Here is a 20,210-nt window from a genome sequence, read left to right as displayed (position 1 = left end):
AGTGGGTCAGACCCATAGATGCGCTCTGGAGGGAGTGAGGGCGAGGAGAGGAGCAGGTCAGGCAGGGAGAGCGGTTTCTTACTTACTCTGAGGACATAAAGGAGGACAACGGCCCGACCTCCTTGGCTTTCTGGAGAGCGTGCTTCTGGTTGAACGCTGCCTCTGCTTCCTCTTCATCCTGATCAAGAGAGGAAAAGGCGGCTGAACGACTAAAGCATCTGCGAGTTTAAATAATTAAACAGAACCGAAGTGAAATGTAGGAGAGAGCAGAATTGGACTGGACAGAGTGAAGAGATTATCATCTAGCAGAAAGTAAAAGGTTCCAACAAGAATCAAAGCAGATATTAGAGCAGTCTTACACTTTATGGTTATATCTCCGTTTAGTACCTTGGTGAGTTCTTGTGCATTGGCAAGATTATCGACAGCGATGGCCAAGAAGACATTCAGCAGAGTGTCTGGTCACAGCTGAGTTAAGGACTGACACCGACTCCTTGTTAAGAGACTGATAACTGTACTCGCATGGGATTCAACCATCCAGTCAGTCTGTGTGATCTAATCTAGACATAAAGGCACACGTCACCTCTCACATGCAGACTGTATGCTCTGTTACTTGAACTGGTATAAGGGAAGGCAGTAAGAAAATGTGCGCGACTTAGAAATTGAGCACAAAAAGGTTATATAAAATAAAAATAGAGATTAATAATGGAGTGATAAATTATCAAGTGATTTGATTAATGTAAAGCTGATTTGATTAAAACAGTAAAACTCAGTCCTACATTCATCATTCACAACACAAAGCTGCCATTTATCATTTCAGGAAAGTGGCCTCAAGGGTGGAAATAACAGAAAATAATTGAAAGTGGGAGTGATAAAAAAATAATCCAGAATTAATAATGAAAATGAATAAATGTTTGTGAATTGATAAAAAAAGAGTCAAAGATTTGATAATAAGGGTTTGTTACTCTCTGCTTACTATCCATCATTTTTAATGCTCCATTTTTCAGTTCACATGCAATTTTACCATAGAGTGTATCATAAAGTGGTGCAATGCCTCAAACATTTTATTTTTCTTTTGTCTGGAGTTGGTGATTGAAACATGGACCAAAAGTTGAGAGACGAATGGGACTGAATTCAACAGGTGTCCCTGACACACATGTAAGCAGGGCTTTGGTGACATGTTAGCCAGAGGAACTTGGTAAGAGAATGGCAAATGATTTAGATGCTCTGAGTTGAGTTTTTCAGGTGATGCTTCATTTTATGGTTCTTATATACTTATAACTTCCTGAAAACGTTCCTACTATATAATTGTCTGTTTTTACAAAAAAAAGTTGAATATAACAAGCTTAATAACTGCATAAAATAATATTCTTAATTTCTTAGTAAGTACAAAATTGTGTCTTTTCTTGGAAATATCATTTTAATTCACTTCTAAATACCAATTAATTAGCGGAGATCAGGGGGAGAATTTCCCAAATTAACTGGAAAATATGGGACTCATATTACTAGTTCAAGCGCTGAATGTTTTTCTGGCACTATAGTTACTGTAATAAAACACTTAGACCTACCTAGAAGAAAACCAGCTTTAAGAGTTTTAGGTTCTGTCCCAATTCCTCTCCCTTGGCCCTACCCCCTGATAGGGCTAGATGGTCACTTCAAGGCCATGCACAAAACAAAGGGGTAGGGCCAAATGCTGGGGCTAAGGGGGTGAATTGGGACAGGGCCTTACTTTACCATGACAGAGAAAGTGACAACTGTAAAGTGAATGAAACCTTCCACATCTGACAGAGGAGTCATGAAGGATACAGTTTCCAAACAATGTGAGCACAATAAAGTAGATGGAGGACCACATGCCAGACTTCACTCCTCCTTGAGAGCGAATACCGTTGTACATAACCTCATTCCAGTCCTCTCCAGTCAGGATCTGAGAAAGCACACACACACACACACACACACACACACACACACACACACACACACAGAATATCATCCACAGACGTTGTGCTTCGCAAACATCAACGATATAAATAATTAAACATTAGCTTGCATTGTGATTTGCTGTAGTGAAGGTGTGTGAGGCAGAGAGCAGTAAAACGTCACATTTCCAGACCTGAAAGACGGTCATGATGGCGGCGGGAAAGGTGTCAAAGTTTGTCGGGGTGTAGTCCTCAAAGATGAACCTTTGAAACAAGATGTGACACATATGGTCTTGAAAAAGCACAGTCAGAGAAAAATCAATCTTCCTCCTCGCTGACTGGCTGGCTGAAGGAGCAGCAGTTGGATTTTTTTTCTAAACTCTGTATTCTGGAGGCCAGTTAATGCCAAGCTTGTCTAATTCAGCCGGCCTTTATTGAAATGACAGCTTGTTGGAAACAGCCTTGGACTCGAGGGGAAAGCGAGCAATAGCTGAGTGTGACAAAGGCACAGGCTCAGTCTCTTTCTATAATGAAAACAACTGTGAACAGGACAATCTATTCGCTTCTCACTTCTGTGTCTGTTCAATAAAGAGAAATCCACTGAACCAAGACGTCTACATCAGACTTGTGTTAAGTTTGTGAATTTGTGTCCATTGGAACCACAGGAAATGTCTTCCGAGCTTTATTTTCAGCAGGTGATTACATTTGTCTATCTGACTCAGGCAACGTGCCTCTTAAGACATGATACCCAGCTACATGCACTAGTGTTTTGCACAGATCGATAACACCCATGAAATGCTGCAGTGGACCTGTGTGCTGTAATTGGTGGCATTTGTCTGTTTGTCACAACAATAACTCCGGCAGTTTTAATCCAATTTGGATTAGGTGGCAAATTGTTTAAGGGGAAGGGTCAGGACCTGTGTCAAAGATTTTTTTATCAAATCTGTTAATGGTCAAGGTTACATCATTCAAAGTGTATATACATGTATATAAAACTGATATGGTCTTTAATTCAGTTGCATTTCGCATTGATAATTATTTAAACATGTTTAATTGACATATTTAAAAACAATACAAAATAATCCAGTAATGATATCAATAGCTGCACCACACATATGCCCTATAAATAAAGATGGACAACAAGTCTCCAATTCCCCCCCCACTATACAGAAAGGACGCCAGTATATCCCAGACATGAACGCTGCCATCTTGTGCATTTGAAGCCAGAGTCCGCGCAGCAGCGATCAGGGATGGAGCTGCTGTAGTGAGGTCCCGCCAATACACACGCCCGACCAATCAGAGTCAGTCTCAGCTGTAGATCATGACTTTTCAACCTGTTTCTATAGCATCAAATAACTAAATAAAACCAAACTAACCCTTTTTAATTTGGTCCCATTCAGTAACACGGAGGAGGCAGGATTTGTAACTGCAGCCAGCCACCAGGTGGTGATGGAGTGACTTCACTTTTGGGGAGCCGTCTGTTGTCAGCATTCATATACACTTCATTATATGCCCCAAAACATAAATAAATTATGCTCCTCGGCTCCTGTGATCTCATTTTACAGTGATATTATCAATTTATTATAATTTTAACTGGCCGGCAACCCTCTTTAAATTCACAGATTATGATAATTCTATCATTTTGTCAATCAATAAAGTGTAGCAGCTATTGAATATTTAAGACTTCAAGCAGCGCGGGTGTTGTGCCTCTCTGAGTGCATTTCTAGCTGCTGATGACTTTTTATTGTTACCTGCCACCGAAGAGCTGCATGCCCAGGAGCGCAAATACAAGGATGAAGAGGAAGAGAAGGAAAATGAGGGAGATGATGGACTTCATGGAGTTCATCAGAGAGACCACCAGGTTTCTCAGAGACGCCCAATACCTTGACAGCAACAAAAGGCCATGTTAGTGGGGAAAAATAAAACAATGTGCATAATTCTAATACTGAAATTAATTAGTATAAAAGTGACCTCCAACACTCAAGTAAGAGTTTAACTTTGTAAGATCTTACAATACAAAGACTGTGGAAGTGACTAACTTGGTGATCTTGAAGATCCTCAGCAGACGGAGAGCACGCAGGACACTGATGCCGAATGAAGTTCCAGGCCTGAAGAAACCCCAGAGCACTTCAAAGATGCTGCCAACAATTACCTGAAAATTAAAAAACACATCAATAAACTGATGTATAGGGACACTTATGACATGGTGACGAGAGAGGAGAGAAAGGGAGTGAGACAAAAATGATGCAGAAAGAAAGAGATATAGGGTGTGAGGGAGGATGCTGCATCAATAATCAACACAAGCAGTTGAATTTTGGGAGAAACAAATATGAGGAGAGGGAGACAAAGTACTGACGCTGCAGTCAAAGCAGTTAAAGGAGGAGTGGAAGTAGAGACGTGGTCCCAGGCTGTACATCTTCAGGAACATCTCAGTCAGGAACAGAGCGAGGAACAGGAACTCTGCATAGTCTGGAACAGAGACAGTCATTACTATTCTGAAACTGACTTATTGCAAAAACATGATAAAACAGTGAATTTTAGAGGCATCATATTCCTGCAGCTGCCCAAATGAAGTGTGACTCACAGAGGAAGGTGGACAGCCAGAGAGGCTGGTTGTGGTGAACTATAGCCACACAAAGTGTGTTGAGGGCCACTAGGCCAAGCACCGTCCAATAGAAGGTGTGTGTCTTCACCACGCGGCGGATGGAGATGCGAAGGAGACGCTCCTTCCGCCGAAAATAGGCCGCCGGACCTCGCTTGACGCTCCTGATACTCGGTCTGGCCATGGGGACGCCTGGGGGGAAACAAGAGTCAGAGAGAGACAGTACTTGTACAACATGTTCCCACTCTGAATCCTGAACCCTGAGTGTGAGCTAAACAGCCTCATCAAGTATGCACTGCAGTACGTACACAATATATGCCCATATTTATGAGCCTGTCCAGACTCCCACTCACCCACAGAGGAGATGTCACCATATTGTTCCTCCCCTGGTTGCCCTCGATGCACCACATCCACGCCTCTCCTCTTGATGGTGGTGGCTCTCTTCAGCACTGCTGACAAAGCATGATGAGGATTAAAAAGTACTACAAGCTGCACAGACAGTAATGCATTCTATGGAATTAGAGGGAGCATACTGTCAGGGCAGTGACACAAGGCCGAGGTTTGGGCAACACCATTGAATCAGTTTTTCCTTGATGCTGTCATGTTGAATCACAGATTAGATTTAAGTGATTGTAAATCATGAAAGACAAGAAAGATCTGCACACCACAAGCTGTTAAAAAATCTCCCAGGTAACATTTAGGGCCTGAAGAAGGACCTGTGCCTAAGTCTAAACTTTATGGGAGCATTAACTATTGTGCAGACATTTCTTGTCTTCAGGTTTTCATGGCTTCTGTCCAGCACTGTGTGCTTATCAAGTTTGGAAGTGAGCACTTCCGTATACTCTCTGTAAATCAACATGGCCCAAACAGCACTTTGTATGACCACCCCTTCATTATAAAGACATCAATAAATAGACAATATGACAATGCAATGAAAAGGAGCATCTGCATGACGAGCTCATGCCTGTGAAGTTTTAGCTGAAAGGCAAAGTTGAGCTCATTATGAATGAGATAAAAACGATGATTTAATGTTTGTGTAATGATCCAAACAACTGAATGGAAACCTTCTGCTTCTATTTTGAGATCTCCATCATGGCAAACCATGCTCTGAGGCGATTTGACGGTCCATGCATCTTTTGTATTCAAGCTGCGTTCAAGTGCTACAGCCATACAATGTCGGGGGAGACACGCCGTGCAGTGCGCACATGCCGAGGCGAGTATGATGAGTGTTCACGGATGTGTTTCTGATTACCTTTTAGCCTACACCACTAACACCTTCCCGCCACCTTGTGCCGAATCTACTTGAGGTCAATATTTGCTTGAGGACTTTTTTAAATAAGCCGCTGTTCAAACATATATGTACACACACACACACACAAATATTGCTGCCATTTCACACACACAGGAGTGTTTGCAAAAGGCAGGGATGGTCCTGTCAACACACACACACACACACACACACACACACACACACACACACACACACACACACACACACACACACACACACACACACACACACACACACACACACACACACACACACACACACACACACACGCATGTTTCTGCCTTTTCAGATCAGAGGTTGCTAAGGCAACTACAGTGCGGCAACGCTATTGGAGCCTCTGCATTTATTTCCATCCCAGCAGCCTGCAGTCTGTTTATACTCCATATTTGCATCATTTCGTCGATTTTGTACTTCTGTGAACTTCAAGTCACAGAAACATACTGAAGCGGAAACACTCCTCTCAGTTTTCAGTGACTGTGTGTGTGTGTGTGTGTGTGTGTGTGTGTGTGTGTGTGTGTGTGTGTGTGTGTGTGTGTGTGTGTGTGTGCAGTCGGAGAGCAGAGCAGAGGAAGGTTCTCACCATAGGCACCACCTGTACTCCACTCTGGCAGACTCCTGAGAGCTGCCAATCAATCAACATTTAATAAAAGCCCTGCTGGTTTAGCGAGGAGGAAAGGTCAAAGTAGAGCTGAGAGGGTCAGAGCAGGGACTTAGCCTTCTGTGGAGCCCTGTGTCTAGTGGCAGGTTTAACACCATCACTGGTAATGCTCTCTCTATGTGGCATTCAGAGTTGCAGAGTGAGATGTAAGAGTGATCTGTGCAAGTGCAAGCTCAAATAGTCAATTGATATAGATAACAATATGGATAATTTGCTAGTTGCTCCATTATGTTTTACTTAGATGCAACTTGGGTTAAATGCTAACATCAGCATACTAGCATGGTCACAATTTTAATACAGTTTAATTTATGAAAGCATGGTCTGTGGGGCCTAATGTTAAATAAAACATGTTTTGATCTCGGTATAGTATTTATCATGTTCAACATATTTGTTTTGCATGTTAACATTTGCTAAATAGAGTAAATCAGCTAAGTAGAGCTACTGAGGGGAATGTTTAGCACAAAAAACCAATGTGTTATCCTATAGTTTTGACCTGAAGATGGCGCTATATTAGGTGGCGCTATATTAGGTCAGGGGATAACCTAAATCTTGGCTGTCCTAAAATCATAAAAATAAGCAACAAAAACTATAATAGCATATGACTGAATAGCCTTTACAAAGCACACTGGCCAGCTTAAAATTGAAACAGAATGTAAAGCAATGTGAGAGTTGCAGAGTGACAATGTGCACAAACAAACCAGGAAAACAAGAAGTTCTTACCATCGAGAGCAGAGGGTCCTGTATTCTTATTCTCCTCCGCAAGCATCACCTCCTCTGGAAAGCACAAAGTCACAGTATATTCAGAAATGAGCAGCGGATGATGGCTCCGATACAGATATACTGGCATCTCTTTCTTTGCAACTATATTTGTTGCTCAATTGTGGCACAACAATAAGCCGACATGCAGACAACAGGTTGCATACGATAGTTCCACAATTAAAAGGATTAGTCTTAGCCTAAAGTGAAATATCGATTTTCCTTTTTCTCATCAGGAGCCAAATTATTGCGTCTCCTCTCGGCTGTGACTGGGAATAAAGCCACCTGCTCTGTCGATCCAGGCCCGGTAACCATTGAGCTCTCTCTCAATCTGCTGCTGGCGTCTCAGTTTCATGAAGGCCCTGCGGTTTTCCACCCGCTCTCTCTCCTTGGCAAATTCCCTGCAGAGACCACAGAAACATGTATTTACTCTTTCAGGGTACAAGGATTTATGGTCAGGGGGGTAAATAATTACTGGGGAAAATTGCTGTTGTTGTCGGGAACTAGGCTCTTTCATTTTTTATTCAACCACAAAAGAAGAGAAGAGAGGAGAGGAGAGGAGAGGAGAGGAGAGGAGAGGAGAGGAAAAGATGGGGGAGGAGAGGAGAAGAGAGGATGGGGGAGGGGCAGGTCTCTTCTCTTTACCATGGAGATAATGGCAATGGATCCCCAATTAACCTTTTGTAAAACTAATTAACTTGAACAGAATCTGACACCACTTGCCAAAACACAGTTGACAGTATAGTTTCTGCAACATCCACACAACATACCAGGGAAACAGAAACTCCCATTAACTAAATAAAGTGCATGTAAACCTGCAGCTCATTTGATAAATTCTTCAAAGGATGGTGTGAAGGACCTGAAGACCAGGCTGAACCTGTAAATACTCTTGAGACATCTTCACAGAGACCAAAACAAACAGAGCATTTGAGCAGTCATCAGTTAATCCTCTTAGTCATCTGTTGGGCACAAGGCCTCAGAGAGCGCCCCCGTTTGGCAGCTCTTTGTAGCCTCTGTGACGGAAAATTTGTTGTACAGGGAATCATTGCTAGCTCCACGTCCAACCCCCTAACCTTGAGTGTTGGTGTGCTTTCTCATGGCCCCTCATCTGAGACCAATCTAGCTTGGTAGAAGCTGCTCTCAAGCCTCTCCACCAGAAAAGTAAAAGCACCAGGATAAGCAGTGATACACAACATATGCAGGCTGCTTATACATCTTGCACCATTTCTAAGTTTGAGAATCCACACAAGGTGGGGTGCAAACCAGAGTGAATCTCAATGCAAGTCCATCAAACTTATGCACCTCACGCAGCTCCTCTCCCCACGAGTTATTCACAAAACCTTTTGGGCTATCTTACCTTCATCAGGGTGATGTCTGAGGATGTTCCCACATTTCTTGTTTACAGCCGAGTTAGTAAATAAAGTAAAGCACACTTGTATGATGTGCTTTTATATGTTTGAAGAATGGCTTAACAGAATCCATTCAAATTTGGAACAAACGTTACATCAGACTGAGACTAACTGATTAAATTCAGGTTGTCAAAGGTCACAGTGACTTTTGGCCTCTTGAACATGATATCTCAAGTCGGCCTTTAGGGAATTTCTTCAAATTTCGATCATTTGTCATTAAACTGATTAGATTCCACTTCTCGAAGGTCTGGAAAAAATATGTAGCCTTAAACTGCACTGGTAGGTGAATGCATACAACCCCAGTTGTCCTAGTTTTTATTGATTCAGATCCTGCAGTGACAATGACTAACTTTACATATGATGCATGATTCATACCAATGACCAAAGACTACCTGAATGCAACATTTAACCATGGACCAGCATGCAATGGACTGGAAGGTCAAATAAAGGGCTATGCTACAGGCTGCATTACTGAGACACAAATAGACAGACCCTTAACTGGGACACTCTGTCTGGCAGTCAGACACTGAAAACCCAATATGCTTAAACTGGAATCTTAGGACTAAAGAGCGAACCTACCCAGAGAGGACTCCTAGCACCAGGTTCAGGACAAAAAAGGAGCCGATGATGATGAGAGGGACGAAGTAGATCCAGTTCCAGCTGGGGCCCAAGGCATCGTCAGTCTGAGACATAAAAAAAAAAAGTTTAATCTTTATAAAATCAAGTCAGGCTGGAGCAGACTCGACTCATGCTGCCATTGCGACACAAGACAGAAATACAAAGAAAGTTTAGGTATTTGTGTGGCTGCTGAAGGTTTGAGCCCGGGAGAAGGCAGAGCTCCGAACAGAGACATCATGTGTATTGATCTGCTTCAGCCTCACAGAGAGAGTGTGTGGAGGTTTTCTGTGAACTGCGGCTGTATAAAGATGATATATTGCTTCTCTGCTTTAAAGAAACTCGACCTGAGAAGGTTATATGGTTTTCTGAGAATACAAGTGTCTGTGGTCAGCAGTCCTGTTACAGTAACATGTTGTCTGTCTTTTTCCTCTGTCTGTCCTCGTCCATCACTGAAGCTCGTTCAGCGTCACTTAGAAAACCAAATACAATCTTTTCCAAATTGGTGTGAAAATGGACAAAATCAAAATTGTATGGCTGTGAAACATTTGGGAACAACTCTGTCATTTACCTCTGACTAAACCAGTATCAAATCTGAATCAAAAAGCTATTTATTTCTTTTATAAAAAATACAGTGTACAAAAGGTTTACAAAATAGTCATCATTGTCACAGTAATAGGCTCCAGGCTCTGTATTGGGTAAACCATAGTAATACCAGGAAGATTGTAGATGTGGTCATAAAGGGAGGACCATGGTCAGGACCAATACTCAGACAGACTGTGGCATTCAAACAATGCCTGATTGTTATGAAGGGCCCATAATCTGACATGAAAACATTCCCCACACCATTTAACCACCAACAATCACAGTCTGGCCTGTTGACACAAGGTTGGGTTCATACAATTATGCTATGAATGCCAAATTCTGACTCTACCATCTGCAGCCGCAGTACAAATTCAGATTCATTAGACCAGACTACATTTCCCAGTTTTCAATGGTCCAGTTTTGTTGAGACTGTGCCCATGGAAGCTTGAAATTATTGTTCTTGGCTGAAAGGAGAGGAACCCGACATGTGTTGTTCTGAGAAACTCTACAGACTGTTGGAAAGTGAAAATCCCAGGAGATCAGCACTTTCAGAAATATTCAAACCAACAATCGTGCCAAGCTGCATGATTTGATGCATTACACTGCCGCTGCATGATTGTCTGTGCAATCATTCAATCAGCCAAACAGGAGTAGAGGTGGTCCTACTATAGTTCATCATATCCATGCATACGGAGACTTTGCAAATGTCAAAGCTGAGCAGCCCCACGTGATGGCAATGATAATTATTTTGCAATATGTTATTCTAATGACTTGTTATAATGACATGATTTCATACAGGGAACAAGGTATTGTAATTCGGCCCTGCTGCGAGCAGATGTGAGCATGATGAGACTTGATTGGTTGGATGGTCACACAGGCAACAGCTTCATCAAACTACCAAATGGTTCCACTGCCGGCCTCTCTGTGTGCACACTGTGTGAGTGTGTCCTCCTGCTCCTCTCACTGTGACATAGACGCTCGTGAAGCCCTGTGCAGCAGCAAATCCCTGTCTGACACTTCCTCTACAGCAGACAATTACATTATTACTGGTTTCAGTGCTCATTACTTCAACACATGTCTCCGGGAGGTGCGACATGATAAGTTCTCCTGTTCACTTTTGTAAAGCTTTCAAAACACAGTCTCTAAAAGTAAGGCTGGTGGATCTAGAGAAGTCTCTTCAGGACTTCTGAAAGACTTGGATCAAAGCTTTCAGTTTTTTTGACTTGTGCGCGTCCATCCTGTCAGTTGGTCTTAGAGCAAAAGCAAGTCCAGCTCAGATCAAAAATCAAGTATGAATTTAGCACAAAATGGAAGAATAAATGGAACCGACTGGAGCTGTGGTGCTCTTTTCATGTGACATGCCTCACTCTCAACAGTTTTCTATCATATACAAACTCCTGGCGGTATTTAAACTGCAAATATCTGCAAATATTTCCCTTACTTTCACTTTGCTTATCAATGCCTCTGCTGCCCTGCTTGTTGATTCAGCTCCCCCAGATCCACCCACAGGCTCCAACAGGGGGGATAGAGATCTTATCTGTGGAAGTGATGAAGTTGGAACCGAGACACAACACTCTAAAGATTTCAACATTTCATGAGTTGACTGACTGAAATATTCTTAGTTTTACTTTTTGTAGTGCAGGTGGATATTGATAGAAGCATAGAAGGAAGTTTTCTGCTAACTTTATCTCGAGGGTGCACTCGTTATGAAGAGTATACATAAACATATACTGTACACTGATTTTGTATTTTGAGAATCTACAATGAATCTACTCAACATGCTCATATTCACACACAACAGAAGTTTATACAGTCAGTGATTCAAAACAACATTCCTCCAATATACTGAAGTCAGCCATACTTCATAGCTGGGCAGTCTAATCTCTATTCAGGCCTTGCAGCATACGCAAGCTAAGAGCAAAACAGGAATTGACGCAGCACTCTGCAGCTTCAACACTAAAATCAGAACCCAGTATCCTTCCTCCACATGTGCTCTATCCACAGGCAAACAGTATAAGAGGCGAGGATACAGGGGGGGCAGGGAGTCCCCTCAGCAACCATCAGCAAGACAAAACACTAATTCAACCCTCATTCAATCAGTGAGTGCCACACGTCTGAGTGCATGTGTGTGTTAGCTATCTTACATTGTAGAGGACAGTGGTCCATCCCTCCATGGTGATGCACTGGAAGACAGTGAGGACGGCAAACAGGATGTTGTCAAACTGGGTGATGCCGTCATTAGGGCCGATCCAGGTGCCGTGGCAGGAGTATTTGGACGGACACTGCCGCACACCACACGGGAACTCATACTCAGAGGAGTCCACTGTCTCGTTTTCTGAACAGGAAGGTAATGAAAGTTATTTTCAATTCAAGTTAAATTATATTTGCATCGCGCCAAATCACAATATACATAATCTCAAGGCACTTTACATAGAAGGTCAAGACCATAAAGTATATATAAGGAGTATAAATATTTCACTAAGGTCTAATGATATTTAAGCTTGAGTAAATTAAGTTTGAAATATTAGTTTTTAATCTATGTACCAAGTGAACACCATTGACCCTATATTATTACCCAACATTTAACTTGTGTGACAGTGAATTCTCAACCTGAAACACTTCTTATTTACAGTCAGTAAAGTCAGCAGTAAAATGTAGTGTAAAAACGAAGACTAATCTCTCTCCACCACTCAGAGTACCTGTCTGAACTGTGATATGACTACTCACTGACATAAAACGCTCCCTTCAGTGTGTCTGTGTTATCTCGCTGTTCATTCAGCTTCAGTGTGACAGTGACAGGAGCAGCTCGGTGGTTAATGACAGCTGCGAACGTACAATAAACCATTGTGGTGCGCTGCTTTTGTTGGATTTAATCATACAGGACAACACCGTCGGTTTGGTTTGATCAAGTCTCCAGTTGCAGCCTGCCGTCACATCGTGGGCACGCATGTGTTTAGGGAGTTGTGGTTATAACAATAGAGCTGCTGCCTTCTCTGTAAATACACATGACATAAAGCCACACATACACACTTAACATGAACAATAATAACGTTGTAACCCTGAATCAGTTTGTTGTTAAAAATAGCTGTAAACTGAATCTTTTATTTGTTCATATTAATGCATAATTCCAAATAATTTAGGTCCTTTCTACATGTTACTCTCCTTTGTGTCATCCATGCCATCAGTGTTTGGTAGCTGTGTTGAGGACGCTCCCTGTTTTATAATGAAATTCAAATCAGATCTTAGCTTAAGATTAACAACAATATCTGAATAACAGTACAGGATGTTACTATTGGCTACTATCACAAACATCCCATTACCATCTCCTCACCTTGTTATCTGTGCGAAACTAATGGATGGGAAATTCTGTGTGTGTGTGTGTGTGCATTAGAGAGTGGATACTCAAACTGATCCTGTTGGGACCTGTTGGGACCTCTTGGGCCAGGTTCGGACAAAGATTTTGAAATATTTGTGTCTGGTCTGGGTTTCTGTGACGTTGGCTGGGCCGTCTACTTGATTTGTTTTACAGTGCACATGTTTCTAATTGTGGAAAAAATTTGGCTTGATCTGTTGGGCTCATGTCGGGCTCAGTTAGATTTCTCTTTTGCTCCGTCAGGGTTGAAAAGAAGATTGCAGTCCAAGCACTCTAGTGGGCATATGCAGTTATATTCTATAAGTATTTAGAGTATAGAAAGCATCTGTTCTCAAAGCTGTCATTTAAAAATGTCCAATTTACATGCTGTGCATACTGAATAAACAAGTAACACCATGCATATACTGACTTTAATATGCTGGGAGGTGTTGTGTATAACTAAGTGAACCTGTATACGACAGAGATAAGCTACAAGTGTATCTGTACCCAGTATTCCAGACTGTGGTTTGCAGGTGTAGTGCAGTTTGCCGCTGTAAAACTCCAGGCCGATAATGGCGAACATGAGTATGGCAAAAAACAGAAGCAGGCCGATCTGCAGCAGAGGGACCATGGCCTTCATTATTGACTTCAGGACAATCTGCAGACCTGGAGGTGAAGCACACGACAGCAGGATTCATGTGAGATCACATCTTCTACAAACCTGTGATACACTCATAATAAACATTGATCCCTTATGCTTCACAGTACATCTTCTTAAAAAAAGGTGTCCAGTAGACCTTAAATGGTGAATCAAATAATCCAATTTTCCAACAACTAACAAAATCAATTCATCATTCAAGAATATTTTAAGCAAAATATCAAATATAAATATGTGATTCCACCATCTCAAATGAGAATATTTACTTTATGTCTTTTAAGTATTTTATCGATTTGATTTGAAAGAGCTTTTCTTTTGAATTTCCCAGGAATTTGTAGATCAGGATAATCAATAGTAAAAATAATCAGTTTATTAGTTATCATAGCAGCAATATATAGCAGCAAGTTATACTGGACTGCATTATTCTGAAGTTTTCAATGTGTATATCTGTATATGTCCGTTGATATAAGTGAGGCACGTACTGGGGATGCCTGAAACCAGCTTGAGGGGTCGAAGCACTCGCACCGCCCTCAGCGTCCTCAGGTCCACTGAGATGTTCATATGTGCCCCTGCCGCAGCCAGGATCCTATAGAGGTAAACACATACACAGACACATTTACAAACCCACACAGAAAGAATACAGAGAGACAGAGACACAGCTGCCTGTGTGTTGCAGATGCTTTTAAATGCCACAGTTTCTTGGTTTATGGAGCTGTGAAAAAAAAAAAAGAAAGACCCCAGTCACACTAAGGCCATCATACATGGTGAGGGAGGTTTGCTCAGATATGGAGTGCATGAGGACGTGAGGGTCTCCAGCAAGCAGAGGAAACAGAAAATAACGAGGATGCTTTTGGGGCTTTTGGCTGTTTCTCTGTGTGTGGGAGGACGACTGTGACAACTGCTATTTAGGAGGAGAACAAAGAAAGCAGCTCCATCCAGGGAGGGCAGGACACCCTCTGGCTGGAGAGACACGCAGCTCACGGACAAACGTGCACACACACACACACGCACAAATGCACACACACTGAGCCTTCATCCCTCATCTGCTACACAAAGCCAGAGTCCTTCAGAAATTCAATTTTTACTTTGTTTGTTTTCTTTTGTGTCCTCCATTACTCCACCCGGTAAACACACCTTTGTGGCCTTCAACCCTCAAACTGATGAGGAAAAGAAAAGCAGTGTCTGGTGCCCCCCCCATGCTTCCTAATTAGTCTGCCTCCCCCTCTCTCTTTCTACACCTTTATGTTGCTCTTCCTGTCGCTCTTCACCTGTTTTTCAAGCCTCCCCCCCAATTATAATCGCACCTCTGACACTTTCTCTTGTTTTTCCACTTTCCACTGACCTGAACACACATTTCATCTGGATGCCGGCTGAGTGAGAGACAGAGGCAGATGGAGAGGTGAGGTAAAGACAGAAGGAAAATAGCAAAAAGGGGAGTTGAGGATTATGTTTTTTGTTTAAGAGAGAATTGGACAACATTTTATTTCAGTAGTCTGAAGTCAGAGAGTCATACAATTTACCTCTTTCCCTAACTCCAACTTTCACTGTGCTGTGGTGTCATGCTTAATCATAACTATATTAATCAAGTGTAGTTTTCAAATGATGACGTAAATCTAAAATCAAAATTTCAAAAGCCTAATCTGCCCCTTTAAAGGTTCAGTGTGTAGAATTTAGTGACATCTAGTGGTGAAGTTGCATGTTGCAGCTGAAGACCCGTCACCTCACCCTCCCCTTCCAAACATGACAGAGAACCTGTGGTAGCCTTCAGTTGTCATAAAAACTCAAAAGGTGTTTAGTTTGTCCAGTTTGGGCTACTGTAAAAAAAAGCATGGCCACCTCCATAGAAAGGACCCACTCCTGATGTAAATATAAATCATTTAAATATAAAGGGCCTATTCTAGGGTTGAGAAAACAGCAATTCATACAATGTAGATGAAACACACTACTGAAAACAACAATAGGATTATTTCATTTTCAATAGCTCCCTTTCACCTAAATCGTACACACTGAATCTTTAATTCATTTGTGCTATTTTTACTTTGTGTTCAGGACAAGTGAAGCAAATGACTCGAGTTTGGTTTGTGCACGTAGGCTGTTTATAAAGATGGACGACATGACAGCTTCCTGACAGTGAAGCAAAAGCATCTTAATTGCCATCTGGTGGCTGGCTGCAGTATAGGTCGTAAACCCGCCTTCTCCATATTAATGTGTATCAAATTGATCAAAAGAAAAAGCAAAAGTACACGTCAAATACACCGCTTATTTTTCCACTAACTACAAGTTTATATTAGTTATTTGAGTTTATAAGAATGGGGTGAAAAGTCATGATGGACAGCTGAGACTGACTCGTGATTGGTCGAGTGTGTGTATGGACCTTTATACCGCGGCTCCATCTGCTACTACTGCACAGATTGTGGCTCCAAATGCTCAAGATTGCAGCGTTCATATCTGGGATATTTGGCTTTGGATGGAGGGAGGAGGGGCAGACGCATCATCCATCTCTATATAAAGTCTGATCTAGCGCTATATAAGGCTCAGGTAGGAATTACTATAATCTCTGTTAAAAGATGATGCAGTTTGGTGACATTTGTTACCAAGTGCAGCCGTAGAACAAACCAAACTGAGAAGACAAAGATGGAGGCAACATCATATTAGACCTGATATTTGGATTATGTAAAAGAGTTACAGCTCTTTAAGCACATGATTTACACTTCAGTGCCATCTTGGTGCAGTCATTTGCTCTACAATGATTGCAGGCTTGATCATCACACAGCTGAAAAAGAACTAGCAACATAGACCCAATTATACGACTGTGATAGGGGTGGTGAGAATTAGTCCTGTCTATAGCCGACACAAAGCGTCATGTGATTTAATTAAGAGGAGCGAGAGGAGGAGAGTCAAGATTAAAATAGCTCAACACCATCATCCACACAAATATAGAAATGAAATTATCCTCATGAGATTCACACCTCTAACTATCCCCCCTTTAGATGTATTTCCCCCCCCCCTTCTCACTCCAGTCTCAACAACTCGTTTCCTTCACACTTTCTTCTTTCCCCTTCTTTCACTCCAATCACTCCATCCACCGTCTCCTGCCACCTCTGTCATTTCATCCCCCACTTCCTCCATCTCTCTGTCTTTCAACAGACCATTAGTCAGTCCTGGCTGCCCTTTAGTTGTTATGGAGACGATGGGATGGAGGATCTAAAAATGGCTTCCTCATTAAGTCTGCTGTTATTCAGTGGATGTCCTGGGCCCAGTTTTCTAATAATGACCGTTTGTCGAGGTGAAGCGGGATGCTCTCAAAGTGCAACTTAATTTACAACACTCATCCTTTCCTTTTTTTTTTGCAGTCAGAAATTGTAGAGCTAGTTTTCATTTTGAATATTGTTTGTTTTTAAGCCAAAGTAAAAGAGAAAATCCTCTTCATGTGTTCATACTTGCAGATAATAAAGATATTATAGCTAAAAACAATGTTTGCTGCTGTCTCCTGGTCTGTGGTAGTTTTGTGTCTGTGTCCTGGGCTGCAGTCTGGAGGTCAGTATCTCGGTCATGCTAATAATAATAATACAGTGCCAGTTAAAGCTAAAAGAGATGATCTGCCTGATTGGATAGATACAAAGAAGTTATCTACATACATGATGTACACAGGCAGTGGGCTTTTTAATACAATATATATTACATGTACATTTTGGTGTTAGCTGCTGTTTTTTTCCTTTAAAGAACAGACACATCTGTGATGCTGCAAAAACTCATTTTAGATAAAACCTTTATCAGAATTGCAGTGATGTACGATTGCACCTGCATGATTGTTAAAAACTGTCCATGGTATTGACAAAAGTGGAAAAATCATATCATGTTAAATTGACTTGTTTATCTTTCTATTTATGTGTAAATAAGCAAAATACAAGTCAAAGAAACATAAGATACAGACAATTAGATCAATGTTACTGCGCTGACCTATTCTCCTGCTTTTCATGACCCTGTGTTTATATGACAAATGACTTGAACATTTTATATTTCATCACACTGTAAAACATGACAGATAGTGGAAATATAACCTAATTTACAATGTGAGCTGCCAGTGGGCTGAACTCCTCGGAACTAACTCCTCTGCTCTGATTACCAATCTGCAGTCCAACGTGCTCGGCTTTCTGCTCGTTTCTCCTCTTCTCTTCCAGTGGGAGCTTTTAGTTTTTGAGTCTCTCGCACAAATTCATTAAAATATTGACCTACTACAAGCTGGCTCTGGTTGAATTACTCTCTTAGTTTAAAGCCTCTTCTTGACTGTAACGGTCAGGAATGTATACAGCATCTTTAAAGACACTTAATGATTGAACAATTTAGCCCACAAAGAGCATCATGAAGAAAGTATAGACTAGAAGATTAAATAAAATGAACAGAAAATATTAAGACTATTCCTTTCGCCTCATAAACTGCAGCTTTCTATCTCTGCCAGAGTTACTAATTAAAGGGAGTTCAAATGTAGTTATAAACATATAAAGCTTAAAACTTGTTTTTTTTATTTTTTCTTCGCCCTGATGTGCTTTGTTGAAACCGATCCCATGTTTCTCATATGTTGTCCCTCTTTTATACTCCGTCAATAACAGTGTGCACAATAAATGCTACAGTTTGGAACCTAACTGGATGAGAAGAAGACGTTTGGATTGATTGAACCCCGGCAGTGACTTCACGGACACCTTTATTGATCCCAAAAGACGACACACATCCGACAGCTGCCCGGGGCATCAACAGGTTAATAAAGTCCCTTTTAGTCACCAGGAGCTGACACATCATTCACACATATGTGCAGTTATGTGAGACGCTCAGCGTGGTGAACTGAGCTGATGTCCTGGTCGGAGTTGTCAGCCATGATAAGTGAGTAACAGTGACATGCCCTGCAGATGTGACAGCTCCCTGCAGCGTGACAAATCTGCTGTGACAAGCGTCAGGCTGTGATACTGATAACGTTGTGACTTATGCTCCATGTCACCGTCAAGCTGCTAACTCATATGACACAAGCACACCTGACTATTGTCAAGATATTAATTCGTCAGCATGTGGCTCACAGCTCCGAAAGGCACTAAAATAAATCTGCAGTGTAAAATTAACTGTTCATCTTATCCGTGTCACATGTTAAACAAATAGTTCACCGAAAAACAAAAATTCACTCATTATCTGCTCACCGCTGAGCCGATAAAGGGTGGGGGAGTGCTTGAGTCCACTAAACATTGCAGTATGGTGGCATGTTGTGTTTTTTCTGTTGTTTTATTACGTACGATGAAGCGGTCGCGATTGACTTCAATTGTGTTGGATTTGGCTGCAACGCTGTTTACCCCTGAGACTCCAAAAGTGTTTTGAGGACTCAAACACTTCACCCACTTCTCCATAGGTGTGAGCAGATAATGGGTGAATTTAACTTTTTTGCATTTTCTAAACAAACAGCCCATTCCAGACAGGCAGGTTTAGGACAGGCAGTAAACTAGTCTTGTCGAACACATCAGAGTAGGTTCAATCAGTAAAAACTCATCTTTCCGAATCATTTATTCACTATTGTTTTTTCCCCCTCACTGGACTTTGGGTGTTTTCAGTAATCCAATCAGATCTCACCAAAATCTCAATCCGCCAATTACATCGTTGCTGTCAATCTTTAAAATCTTTTTTCCTCTCTCACTGTCAGCTTTCATTTCAGTAATTCGCTGTGACCCTCTTTCCCAACGCATTCACATCCATATGCAGAGCCGTGGTCGAGTCCTCTCATCATCACATTCAGATCCTCAGTTTTCTCTCAATCAAATCTCAAACACCACTGGTGACTAGGCCCCGAGTGAGGGGTTCATATACTACACTTCCATTCAATCATGATGACATCATAAGGGGGATGTAATTGCCAAAAACCCAATTATAACCCATCACTTTCTCCTCTTGTTGCACATGGCAGTAAAATTACATTCACTTGTCAATTAAGTCTGTCTAATTTAAATACTGTTCAGCAGAGAATGAAAGTGACAATATCTCTTTCAGCACAATATTATGAACCTGCATACTGGTTTATCATTGTTACTGGGACAGAGAGGTTGGTAGCATCATGACATTCCCAGCAGAGCTTTGTCTAACTACAACCTGATCTGATCTGATAGTCAACAAACTCGACCAATGTCACATTTAAGTGAAATGCAGTTGTTAGTAATACCCAGAGACTGAATATAATGATGGACGACATGGCAGCTCCCCAAAAGTGAAGCCAAATCATCTTGATTTTTCCCCTGGTGGCTGGCTGCGGTATAGGTTATAAAACCTGCCCCCTCCATGTTGGTGGATGGGACATGAGCCAAAATAAATAGTCAAAACACACTTCAAATACATTTTTC

At 41.6% G+C, this 20,210-nt stretch overlaps 1 protein-coding gene across 2 annotated transcripts in view; it reads right to left on the bottom strand.

Moving 5' to 3' along the window:
• LOC118121388 (voltage-dependent R-type calcium channel subunit alpha-1E) overlaps positions 1–20,210 on the bottom strand; it is a 91,299-nt gene that overhangs the window by 23,438 nt on the left and 47,651 nt on the right. For both annotated transcript variants that reach the window (XM_035177222.2, XM_047343199.1), the window contains 15 exons: positions 14,322–14,425; positions 13,689–13,847; positions 11,974–12,164; positions 9,209–9,312; positions 7,506–7,621; positions 7,185–7,238; positions 4,869–4,964; positions 4,498–4,707; positions 4,270–4,382; positions 3,953–4,065; positions 3,665–3,796; positions 2,108–2,177; positions 1,804–1,921; positions 388–455; positions 87–178 (listed from right to left, as the gene is read on the bottom strand). In XM_035177222.2, coding sequence (XP_035033113.1) covers positions 87–178; positions 388–455; positions 1,804–1,921; positions 2,108–2,177; positions 3,665–3,796; positions 3,953–4,065; positions 4,270–4,382; positions 4,498–4,707; positions 4,869–4,964; positions 7,185–7,238; positions 7,506–7,621; positions 9,209–9,312; positions 11,974–12,164; positions 13,689–13,847; positions 14,322–14,425 — 1,740 coding nt within the window. The remainder of the gene's footprint in view (positions 1–86; positions 179–387; positions 456–1,803; positions 1,922–2,107; positions 2,178–3,664; positions 3,797–3,952; positions 4,066–4,269; positions 4,383–4,497; positions 4,708–4,868; positions 4,965–7,184; positions 7,239–7,505; positions 7,622–9,208; positions 9,313–11,973; positions 12,165–13,688; positions 13,848–14,321; positions 14,426–20,210) is intronic.

The sequence above is a fragment of the Hippoglossus stenolepis genome, chromosome 14 (assembly GCF_022539355.2).
Source record: "Hippoglossus stenolepis isolate QCI-W04-F060 chromosome 14, HSTE1.2, whole genome shotgun sequence".
In the NCBI taxonomy this organism is placed as follows: Eukaryota; Metazoa; Chordata; class Actinopteri; order Pleuronectiformes; family Pleuronectidae; genus Hippoglossus; species Hippoglossus stenolepis.
The sequence above is the reverse complement of the archived record's forward strand: the minus strand, read 5'-3'. Positions and strand labels throughout refer to the sequence as shown.